The sequence below is a fragment of the Echinops telfairi genome, unplaced genomic scaffold (assembly GCF_000313985.2).
Source record: "Echinops telfairi isolate 266 unplaced genomic scaffold, ASM31398v2 ScPeMD7_7468;HRSCAF=8506_0, whole genome shotgun sequence".
NCBI lineage: Eukaryota > Metazoa > Chordata > Mammalia > Afrosoricida > Tenrecidae > Echinops > Echinops telfairi.
In genome coordinates, this window is record NW_022111369.1 from 97,488,854 (window position 1) to 97,501,422 (window position 12,569).

At 43.3% G+C, this 12,569-nt stretch overlaps 1 protein-coding gene across 3 annotated transcripts in view; it reads left to right on the forward strand.

Annotated features, from left to right (window-relative positions):
- PPARGC1A (PPARG coactivator 1 alpha) overlaps positions 1 to 12,569 on the forward strand; it is a 583,321-nt gene that overhangs the window by 519,467 nt on the left and 51,285 nt on the right. For all 3 annotated transcript variants that reach the window (XM_045284122.1, XM_045284121.1, XM_004706307.2), the window contains exon 3: positions 11,581 to 11,775. In XM_045284122.1, the coding sequence (XP_045140057.1) occupies positions 11,581 to 11,775 (195 nt within the window). The remainder of the gene's footprint in view (positions 1 to 11,580; positions 11,776 to 12,569) is intronic.

Here is a 12,569-nt window from a genome sequence, read left to right on the forward strand (position 1 = left end):
GTGGTGAGCAAGATGGAGTCCCTCGGTGGTGCAGATGGACAACTGAAAGGTTGGTGGTTCAAATCCACCCAGACACACCTTGGAAAAAAGGCCTGGGAGTCCACTGCCAGATCACACCCATGGAAAACCGTATGGATCCCAGGTCTGGTATGCACATATGAGGTCACCGTGAGTGGAAATCAACTTGACAGTACCTGCTTTGTGGTTTTTGACTTGTTTTATGAACAAGATGTATCAATAACTTGTCCATTGAGTTATAGAGTTAAGTACTAAGGGGTAAATTAAACCAGAGAAAGATGAAATGGATGATATGCTAAGAAGGGATTAAGGAAGTGAGGAGATGAGCGAGGGGCAAGCCCAGAAGAGCCTGGGGCAGAGGAAGCAGCAGTGCAAAGACCTCAAGGCAGGAGAAAGGTGGCATTTTTGCAGACTATCTAAGAGGTCAACATGCCGGGAAAGAGTGAGATGGGTAAAAGTGGTGAGTGATGGGGTCAGGTTACCATTTTAGTGTAGAGAAACCATACAGCCCCATGATGCTGGGGTCTCATTGTCTTTGTTAGCTGACCCAGCTCAATGCAACTCCATGCACCGCAGAACAGCATCCTGCCTGGCCCAGTGCCATCCCATGGTTGAGTATTGATGGATTCTATTGTGATCCACAGGGTTTTTCTCTTGGCTGCTTTTGAAATGTAGATCACCAGGTCTCTCCCCCTCATCTATCTTATTCTGGAAGTTCCAAGGAATTCTGTTTAGCAGCATAGTAACAAGTAAGGCACGACTGGCTGGTCGTGACTGCTCACGAGGGGCTGTGACTGCCAATTAAACCTGGATCTTCGTTAACCCCTGTAGATTGATCATTTATTGTACACACACACACTCACTCTCCAAAGGGTTCTGTCTGGCTTGATACAGGTGGTGGTAGTTCTTGGCTACTAGGTCGCTCTTAAGATTGCGGCTTCTCTAGGAGACCTGGGAAGTCACGGAAGGTTTGATCAGCACCATGGAGAGAGAGATCTCTGGAGTCAGGTGGCAAGTGCTAAGAAAGAAAATAGAGATTCTATTTAGGAACCTGTAGCATTATTTATTACTAGAAGCCCTGGTGGCATAGTGGTTACACATTGGGCTGTGATCTACCAGCTACTCCAAGGGAGAAAGATGGGGCTTTCTAGCCCCATAAAGAGTTCTAGTCACGGAAACTCACCAGTACAGTTCTACCTTGTCCAACAAAGAGTCAGTAGGAACTGCCCTTATTTAATGGCAGTGTGATTTTGGAAGATTATTATTGAACGTCCTGGTGATTGGAAGTCCTCGTGACGTAGGGGGTTATGCTTCAGGCTGATAATCTCAAGGTCAGCAACTCAAATCCACCAGCCACTTCTGGGGAGAGAGACGAGACTTTCTATTTCCATGAGGATTTACAGTCTAGGAAACCCATGGGAGTGCTCTATTTAACCCTGTAAGGTCACTACGAGTTGGTATCCGATCACGGCAATGAGTTTGGTTTTTTTAGGATTATCATCTCAGAATGTGCAGTGAAGCTGGTGCATTGTTTGGGTTTTTTGTTTGTTTGGTTTGTTTGTTTGTTTTTTTCCTTTTTCACTTGAGGCCATGAAGTTAGCCAGTGGTGGAAATGGGGCTTGAAACAATTCTCTTGACTTCCCATCTAGTATTCTTTCCACAGTGGCCAATTGCTCCCTTGGTTTACACTTGAGGACAAATGGAATACCCCGAGGGCTCTTTCTGGCTCTTATTAAACCTCCCGTTTGGTGGCAGAACTCAGTTATTTTCTCTTTATGCTCTTTTAGAAATCGGCATGCAATATCTCCCATTTTTTTCCCCTCAGGACAGCTCATTTTGAGGCATCCAGCAGGACTTCTCTCCTACCCTTTTCTTTGCACCTCCCTGTATTTAGACTTAGGGCTCCTGAAGCCCCTGAGCATCGTGAATCCCACATGTTCAGCACATGCTTATTAGCTCATGAAAGTGTGATACAAGCTAACACGCTAGAACAGAACCTAAGCCTAGAAGTGAATACAGGTTCTCTGCCTGCTAAAACCGGAGTATAAGCATTAACGAGAATTAACTGGATTCCCACAGATCTAAATATATCTGCGGAGGGAAGGCTTCGCTTTTACTTGTATTTTGTCTCCACTTGATTCTTATTCTTTTGCGGTAATTATCTTCCGCTGCTGATCTCCGCTTTCCTCAATTACTGTGGATAGCAGGAAGGCGCACTGAGGACCCTGATGGTGCTCTTACATAACTACAGTTGACTGGGAGCAAAGGCGCCCAGGCAGGTGAGATGAACTGCGGAGGGATTCCATTTTATCGGATGGGGCTTCAACAAGGTCATTGGAGGGAAAACAGTGAAATAAAAGATAATGGGATTTTCCCTTCAAACTTTTTCAAAGTTCCTTGCTAATGGGCATTAGAGAAGTGTGTGTGTGTGCGTGCGCGCGCGTGCGTGCGCGTGTGTGTATGTGTGTGTGTAAGAGAAGCAGTGTATTCAGGCACATATAGAAATGAGGGTAAGTCAAAAAGTCCAGTGTAGGACTTCAGCGCATACATTCACGTGTCTGTTGCCAACGAAGTGCGTTCCGACGTGCCTCTGCAGTCAGTGGAGGGCAGCAGATGCGTTCTTTTATTACGACACCTGTCTTCCTGCCCTTAGGGGCCCTTCACAAAGGGTTCAAGCAAAACAGTGACTTCTGTGGGGATCTAACTGGGCCAGTTAAATGCAAGGAAGAGAGGTCAGCGCAGAATGTTATGATGACTGTTTGGGGGATGCCAACGAGATGACAGATTTTCTTTAGGATACAGGATAATTACAGGGGCTATTATGAAGAAATTTGAAGCTGCTTCAGTGGAAAAGACCAGGAAAGCCGCACAACGGGATTTTTGTTTGTTTGTTTGTTTGTTTGTCTTTCTTTGTTTCCTAGCCAGGACACTGTCTCCTCACTGAGTAACAAGGGCTTCCTGCAAAAATTTCACTGAGAAACCTTATCTTACCTACCTTATCCCCCTGAGATTTCCCCTTGAACCCTTTTTTTTCCTTTTTCACTTTTTTACTATTTTATTTTAAAACACAAAAGGAGCCCTGATGGTATAGTGGGTTCCTATGCTTTGTGCCGCTAACTTCAAGGTTAGCAGTTCAAAACCACCAGCTGTTCTGCTGGAGAAAGATGAACTTTCTACTCTCATAAAGAGTTAGTCTCAGAAACCCACAGGGACAACCCTGTGCCCTCCAGGGTAGCTGTGGGTTAGAACCGACCCAACAGCAGTGAGTTTGGTATGGGTTTGGAAAACACAAAGAATCTTTCCAAGGACCATGAGTGAGCTTGGCAAAATTGCCGTTTTGGCATAATGGAAATGGAAGAGGGCAGAGTTCGAGAGATGGAAATACCATGTTCAGGAGTGGATAGACCTAGGTGGAGACTAAGTAAAGACACAAGTGCTTGTTTAAGGCTTTCATGCGATGGGAGAAATACTTTTTGACGTACACCCCACCCCCTTCCCCCATCTGTGAGATTTTCAGTAAAATGCCCACCCATGCAGAGTTATCAAGAGAGAGCAACTCAAGCCTCTGTGTTCTTGAAAAGGTGCAAGTTTGAACTCTAGCAACTTTGGGATATGACAGAGCAAACAGAATGTCACATCACACAATGTGCTTCTCTCTATTGGTGACAAAAGAAGAACAAGCTAACTTTCAGGCAAGGGGCAGTGGCTGTTTCTTGTGGACACTCCACCGTCCGTGTGGGAGACATGGCTTCAAGTCCAGGCCAGTGAACCTCCTGGGGAGCCACCACCATTCTGTCCATGGATGTTGCCATGACACTGAGCAGGATGCAGCATGCCTCTCGCTGTGGTGCTGAGCCAGCCAGTTTCACAAGAGCGTCCGGATGAAGAGAGATAAGAAGAGCTTTCTTCCATCGGGCGTCGGCTCACCAGGAGTCAGGAGCTAAGTCCGGGCAAATTTGGGGTTGTGACATCTCCAAACCCTCCTGGATTTATTTCTATTGACTAGAGTATTTGTCAGACAAAAAAATGTCTGCTGTGATATCAGGTAGTATATGTTGTTTGGTTTATTTTTTTTTATCAAATGTGCTCAGATTTCTTAAGTTCTTTAATACCTATCTCATCTCCTAGTTCTCAACCTGTTTCCAAAGCACTTTATTTTACATACTTAAAAAAAATGTTAGTGTTTGTCTTTACCTCAATGCCTATTGAATGGGCTAGGACTTTAGCAACCAATGAGAAATGTCACCGGGCCAGGTTCACTGAAGGTGAGCAGATAGACTATAGGTGCTCACACCTGAACTTCCGAAAAATAAAAAGCAAAATGGAGTCTATGAAAAAGAGCAGGAAAAGAGAGCATTGTTTTAAGGGGGGTATTCAAAATAGCTAATCACTGCAGCAAAGACACAGGCCACTCAAAGTGAATATGTGCAGTAAGTCACCAGTGCACATTTTCGTCCTTGATCATGATGATTTAAATATACATATGTGTGTGTATGTGTGTACCCTTAATTTCTATGTCACTGCTCTAGTCTGAATATTATTTCTTCTTTAACTTTGGAATCATCCCTCAACTTTGTTCCCTTTTGTGTTCTGCTTGTTATCCATCTTAAATGTACAGATACAAACCAAGACCAATAAGTGCAATTGCTCATTTGCCTATAAAAGCCCTTGGTGGCATAATAGTTTATGTGTTGAGGCTGCTCACAGCTGGGTCAGCAGTTCGAAACCACCAGCTGCTCTGAGGCAAACAATGAGCCATTCTACAGTTTTCAAGTTAAGTTTTGGAAATCCACAGGGCAATTCTACATTGTCCTAGATGGTCAGAATCCACTTGGTGGCAGTGCATTTTTAATATCCTTATATTTATAAATATTTGCCTATTGGTATGTGCAACCAAGGTGCCCAGCTCTACCTAGAGAGATTCAGGCATGGCCTCTTGTGACAAATATATTTCCCTGTTAGAATCCCAAGACCTCTCAGGAATGTCACATCTCCATTCAGCTATTTGAACTCTTGGTGGCATCTCTCGGAAGAAATAATCCAAAATGGTGGCTAATCCAAAAATGTCATTTATATTTGGCTTTGGAATACATTACCAGATGTTATTCTAGCAGATTTCCCTTCCTAATTAGGCCTCACTTAAAGTAGGAGTTAATTTTGTCTTCATTAGCTGCTTCAAAATCAGCAGGATGGGGCAAAGGAAGAAACCCAAGGCATGCTGGGTATTTGGGGGCAGCTGGCTCATGGATATCACCAGGAGTAGATCTGGCACAAAGAACGGCATTCAACTGGGATCATCAAATTGATGGCGTACCCACGGCAGATGTGCACTGAGCACCTTCTTGACAAAGTCGTGGGCTTTTCTTTTTCTATATTAATCTTGAGTGCAGAAAATTTCTCTAATAGGAATTAGGCAGATAATAAACTGAAATTTTATGTAAGGGGAAAAAAACTCAGAGGAGGCTGGAAGAGGTGGCAAGACCTCTCACCCAGAATGATCTCTAAGCACACAGCACCTGAGATGCTGGGACTGATTAATGAGTGATAAGAAGACCCCACTGCTTCCTTCTTATTGATGATTTGAATAATGAGGAAGCGAGCACTCTCCTGGCCTAATTCGCATTAAGAGAGCTAAGATAATGAAGCTGTGATTAAATGGCTATTAAACTATTTTTATCAAACAGAGATCAAGCGAGTGTGAGAATCTAGGGACGTAGAGTGTAATTGCAATTCTACAAGATGCAGAAAAAATTACTATCATGGGCAGGGCACGGGCCTTCTTTAATGCCCACATTTAAACTTCTTTGGGACACCCCATGCCGTTATCGCTCTGCCTTGCGGTGTCAGCCGGCATCTCGGAGTCCCTCATCCCCTTCTTAATTTAGCGGATTTATTACCCCTCTGTGTGCTGTAGGGTGAGTGGAATGTGCCGTCTGCCCCACCATGTGTAATCGGTTGCGAGTACATTTTGCTAACTGCTCACAAGAGGAGGTGGCCCATATACTCTACATGGGATGGGATTTGAATGATGGGGTGACCCCAGAGCCCCTAGGACCAGAATCTGTTTCTCTTTGGCTGTGCCTTTTGGATTCTACCACATTCAAGGGAGGTCATATGGGGACGTAGAGGGATAGCTGTTCCCCAGAGCGACGATGTACCTCCCAATCTAACTGATTCCCAGTTTCAGTTTGCTCAGATACGTGTCCAGGTGTCATCTGTCACTTAGAAGGCTTGTCGTCCTTGGGTTACTTTTTTGTTGCGATGCCTTCTTTATTCCTGGAGAGCCTGGGGACTTACATTGAAGTTGGAAGAATTGCAGCACGCTTTGCTTGCACCAGGCGGAGCGCAGGGTTGAAAACCACCCACCATGGAGTCTGCTGCTTGTAGCCAAATGCCTGCTGGTTTGCCTTCCATCTGCTGCAGCACCAGGACCGAGTTTAGGCTGGGCTGCAGTCAATCACCGCCCAATGTCGGATCCTCTCTTTCTTCCCTTCTCTTACTTTCTCTCCCCTCTCTGTTTTCTACTTGTCTTTTCTTTTTTTAACTTGGATGACACGGAGAAGGCTATATTTGTAAATAACAGAAAGTTCCAACAGTGAGGAAGGAGTATCAAAGCAGAGCCTTTAAAAGGTGATCTTGCCATGTCATATAACTCCTGTGCATTCGCTCCCCTGCCACCTGCGGAACAGACACCGGTGAGCCAGCCAGGGGGGCTTCATTGGTGGTGACTTTGATTTATTTGCTCTGTAAATTGGGAGCAAAGCCATAATGGAAAGTGACAGTAATTGTTTAACCGGTTCCTCTTCTTCACATCATTTTCCTTCTCTGGGGCATTTGATGGTGGAAACTTGTACGAAACCCATTGACGTGGCCGAAATGAGGGGTAGGGTCCCCTCCACTTTATACATTAGGAGAAGCTGTGTAGCTCCCCTCATTGAGAGGTCATCAGCAAAGATCACACATCCCGCCCCCACACCCACACCCAGCCTCCTATAATTAAAGAGAACACAGAGGGTTTGAAATGATAGCATGTTTTTTCTTGCTTAATTCACAAAGACCTTACCAAAAGAAATGATGTTGAAGTGTCTCTCTAAGTCACCCACTGGGTTATAATAAAATATTTAATCTTTTCTAAGGGACATGGACGGTAAATAATCTGGATCGCCCTGCCAGTATCTGCTGGTTTACTACTAACCCACCCAGCCCACATACACTAAAACACACGCACGCACGCACACACACACACACACACACACGCACACGTACGTACGTACGCACGTGCACACACATCTCCCATTCCACAAGCCCCCTACCTCCCGCCTCCACCCCCCCACTGTGGTTCTAAGAGAGAGGAGAATTAACAGAGTTGGTGGTTTAATCAAATCTTGTAAATTAATGATGACATTATCAAGCGCCAATATTTCTGCCATTGGATTTGTTATACATTCACCCGGCTTATTAAAGGAATAGGAGAAAACGAGTTAATTTCAATGTTCTTTGTCATTTTGACTTGATTGGAATTACCATAGTTTGTTTGCATGAGGGATAGAATGAAGGCACTATTGTATTATGCGATTGAAAGTAAATAGAGGCTTGTAATATTGCTGGGAAGCCAAAGACAAGGTTTAAATCAGAATAAACAAAATGAATCATTTATTGGTAAACAGCCTTCACTCATTTTCATGAACTATTTGAGCTTCAGGAAAAAGTAAGCCTTAAAAGAAAACGTGGATTCCTAGAGAAAATATTCAATTTAAAGATTGTGTGTGTGCGTGCGTATATGTGTTACATATATACAAGATATATTTCCAAAGACTATTGGATTAGATACTATAGAGATACTTACATGGATTTAAATGTAATTATTGTGATCATTTAAATGATATCTATTTTATTGAGCTATAATTGTATTCAGAGCAAACAAGTCAATCACCTCAATTTGGTTTGTTTTTGTTTTTTAATGTGTCAGGGAAATCTAGAATTAAAAAGAGGGCGATTGGAAACTTTGCCTGCAGATTATGATCCGAGACAGAAAAGCACTTCAATGTTTGTATTATGAGGCTCACATGAATGGGGGTGGGAGTGAGGTGGGCAAGTTGGATTTTGGTGAACAGGCCAGTTTGGGGAGCCTCCCTGAAATTAACTATTCATTTTTCCGACTAGGATTTACCCTCTTGTCATAGAGTCTTCAAACTTATACCATTGTCATGCTACCTACATGGGGCGCCCAAACTCCTTGACTGACAGCCTCAAGTCCAGGGCCATTTGGATGGATGCATTATACAAATGCAAAATTGCCCATGGAGAGTGCCAATGGCTCTTTGTGGCCTCTTGAATCAGAAAGAGGGAGGAGGCTACGGTTTTATTCTTGGATAGAGGCTGATCAGTAATGAGGGGAAAACAATTTTTATGTGAAAATAGAATGCATACGTGATAAAGGCCTGCCTAATTTCTCTAGTAATACAATTTGATTTTCTGATTAGCTGTCTTATTCTGTGATTCTTGTAATTTTGTCAGGTCAATTAACTGGAGTTCAGTGCTAGAGAGAAAGGAAGTGTGGGCCCTGCTGGCTTCATTAGATGTCAGCAGCTTAGGTGCATTTTGTAATAGAATCTGTGTGGGATAATTTAGCCGATATTGTTAATGTCATAGCATGCAGAACTTATATTAAAAAAAAAAGACTTATGAAGAAAGTCAAATTGGACAAACAATGTGAAGTGCTAAAAGACAATGAAGAGAAGTAAACCCTGTTCTGTGCAGCGTCTATTGTAGGTAATAAATGCAGATCAGTGACTGATTCAGCAAGTCACCAGTGGATAGCCATACTGTATGTCAACTCGGAATTATAGTGGTTCAGGTGTGTGCTAGCAAAACCCCAAAAGTCCTGCTGCAAAGTCATAGAAACCTTCATCAGACAAAATATCAAAATGGGAACCTATGGTTTCTTGACATATCCTCCATCTTGCCTACATGCTTCTGAAGGTAGTGTTTCATTCTAACTAACCCTTACCCCTGGCCAAAAATATCAACATTCTTCAATATATTCCACTTCAAAAGTGTCATTCAGGCTTCCTTGAGGGACTCAAACATTGTGTCCATTTTAATGCTCTTTGAGTTTGGGAAACAAAACAGGAAGTCTGAAAGGTCCAAGGTGAGGCGATCGTGAGGATAAGGTCAAGTTCCCAACAAAAATCTTGTCGGATAGCCCTGCTGCCCCTGAAGAACGAGCAGGTACATAGTTTGATGTCAAACAGTTCTTCTGTGCAACTTTCTTTGTCTTTTTCTCACCAATACTTGTGGGCATCTGGGTTCTTTGAAGAAAAAAAAAAAGATCTATCAAGACCACCTCTTTGGAGTCCCCCAATAGTTGCCTGCACCCCCTGAAATGACCTCTCTGCTTAGAAGGACAAGATGAAGGCAAGTGTATGACTGAAAGAACTTCTCTGCAGGATTCCACTGATCACAGGGGCAAGTTGCACTTAAAAATGTTTTCATTTGGCAGTTCCACATGAGATATCCTGCTAGGCATTGAGCTGGAACGCTAGGAGCAATACATCGTGGGTTCCCCTTGTCTCCTATGGCATGTGGCCCTATGAACAGGGAGAGTCCCTGGGTGCTGAACATGGCTGGCATCCTGCTCACCTGCTAATGTGGGGGTTCAAAGCCACCCAGAAACACTTCAGAAGGAGACAATTTCCTTCCAAAAAACCCCCAAAACCCACCAAATCAGAAGTGCTAAACAACTCACGGGGCTGCCAGGAGTCAAAATCAACTCACTGGCTCTTGTTTTGTTTTGCTTTTGTTCATTAGCAAGGTTGTTCAACTCTGGTTGGGGAGTCCTTGAGGATTTTTGCATGGATTACTGAACAAAATCTTCTGGTATTTATTTTTCATAATGAATCATTTACAATCACTCCCTCCTGACGGTAGGTTCTTCGGGGCAGAGTTCTGTCTTGCTTCCCTTTGCATACGCAGTACCTCTCATGACCTCGGACACAGAGGAGGTTCTCCACAGAGTGCCTGCACTCATTCTCCGAGGCTGCGTGGATGAGAACCAGTCTGGGAGGTGGGAAACAAGAGAGCAGGGGTTCGCAGAAATGTCTTACAAGTTATGCGGCAGTAGGATAGTACCTGTGGCAGGGAGACATAAAATACCTTGAGAGGCAGGAAAAGTAAAACTGGATTTAGTGATGGACCAGATGAAGAGGAGGTCAGGTTGGTCAGTGTCTAGGTCTGAAGAATTCCTATCCAGAAGTAAACAGAGATGGGAAGAGTACTTTCATTTTGAAAGGCCTTCCATTTGATTTTTGGATGATGAGGTAGAAAGTGTCCATGATTAGGTAGAAATGGCCGCTAGGCAGTGAGGGATGCATGACTCAAGATGGGGACAGATGTCTAGAAGAGAAATGTGTGCTCTTGGTATATGCCATCTTGAGATTGAAATTGAATCTATGAAAATGTGGATAATTTCTCTTGCTATAGTTTCAATGGCTGCTGGTATTCAAAGAGAGATAACCTGAGTATTTTTTTAGGGGTATGTTGTAACAGAAGTGCCTGGGTGGTGCAAATGTTTTGAACTTGGTCATTGATGATTAGAATCCATTTAACAACACCACTGGAGAAAGGCCAAGTGGTCTGCTTCCATAAAAATTATCCAAATGATTAAAAAAACCAAAACAAACCAAAACCACTGCTATGGAGTTGATTCTAACTCATACATAGAGGATCCCCAAGGCTATAAATCTATGGGAACAAGAAGCCTCTTCTTTCTCCAGAGGAGCAACCGTTGGTTTGAAGCACCAACCTGGAGGTTAGCAGTTCAATAAATAGCCAACATCGCCACCAGAGTAGGGCAAGAATATTTATAGAGTCGCCATTGAAACCCCACGAAGGGAACCTCAATGTATCGTGGTTAGGAGTTGGACTGTGATCCACAAAGTCAGCAGTTGGAAACCCCCACCCACTTCTTGGGAGAAAGATGAGGCTTTCTATTGCTGTAAGGAGTTACAGCTTGGGAAACCCACAGGGGTGGTTCTACCCTGTCCTAGAGGGTTTCGGTGAGTTGGCATCAATTCAGTGGATGGCAGTGAGTTTTGTTTTTGTTTTGTTTAACCCTATGGCATTCAGTCCTACTCTGTAACACACAGGGAATGGAATCAACTCAAAAGCAGTGGGAATGCTAAAGAGGAGCAGCAAGGACAGTAACTGAGAATGAAATAGAATTGATGACGGAAAAATCATCTTAATCCCTGTAATTCTCTACATCAACTTATGGAAGCTGATTAAACAAAGAGAGTCATGCATATATGACAGTATTAAAAACACATGGGCACTAACTTACCTCAACACTCAGGGTTTGATAACACAAGGCATCAATAAATGATGTGATCTGGCCCAAGGCGAATTTGTCATGTGAGAGAGTCATAATTCTTGTGGGGTCTTTCCTGGGCATTCATGTTTCATAGAAAAATCTACTTGTTTGGTTACACGTGTTTGGCCTCAGCTGATCAATGACATAGTGTCCACCCACACGTGTCTTCCTTTGTTTCTCTGTTTTTGCAGAAGATAGATGAAGAGAATGAAGCAAACTTGCTAGCGGTCCTCACAGAGACACTGGACAGCCTCCCCGTGGATGAAGACGGATTACCCTCATTTGATGCACTGACAGATGGAGATGTGACTACTGACAATGATGCTAGCCCTTCCTCTATGCCTGACGGCACCCCTCCACCTCAGGAGGCAGAAGAGCCATCTCTAGTAAGAACCCTTCCTACTGTTTAACAGCCATCGGTGTTGCCTCTGGCTACCCGCTGCGTGGGTCTGATAAAGGAGCGATAAGGTTTGGATTCTTAATTTAGACTGATGTCAGAACAATCCCTAGCACACCCAGGATTGCATATCCTGTGACTCTCTGTTTTAAAATGTCGACAACAGTATGTGGTCTTGTAGAATCTTTTTGAAATTCTGTTGATCTGCGTGTGTGTTTACGTCTCATCCTTCATGTTCGCAATAGAAATAGAGAGAGCTCAGAGCACCAAGTGGAGGAGACTAAACTCTCACCTGTAATTTCAAATGACTGCTTTTTCGGTTTCCCTTTAAAATCTGTCACGAACATGCTATGGATTTCAATATAAGCATGGTTTTTAATGGCCCATCATCTCCATGTTCAGAGGGGTTCTAACTCAGTGGGTAATCCCTTCTGGTGGGATATTTACTGGTTTCCCATATTATTTCTCACTATGATCATGTGTGTAATAATTAACACATGCACCATTTTAGACATAGGCATGTCATTCTGGAAGTGGAATTGGTAGGTCAAGGGGTATACAATTTAAAGGCTTTGGATTCATATATCTTACAGAGATTAGAAAATAATAGCACATTTGCAACACAACTTGCTTTAATTTATGATATGCAATGATGAGTGAATTTGTTGGCAGTGAAGAGGGAATTTCTGTTTCAATGTAGGGCTTGTCTGGAATTTTATTAGTTCTAAGACCCAGTTTACCTTCTCATCTATGCTAGCCATTTGTCATTTGCTATAAATTTGA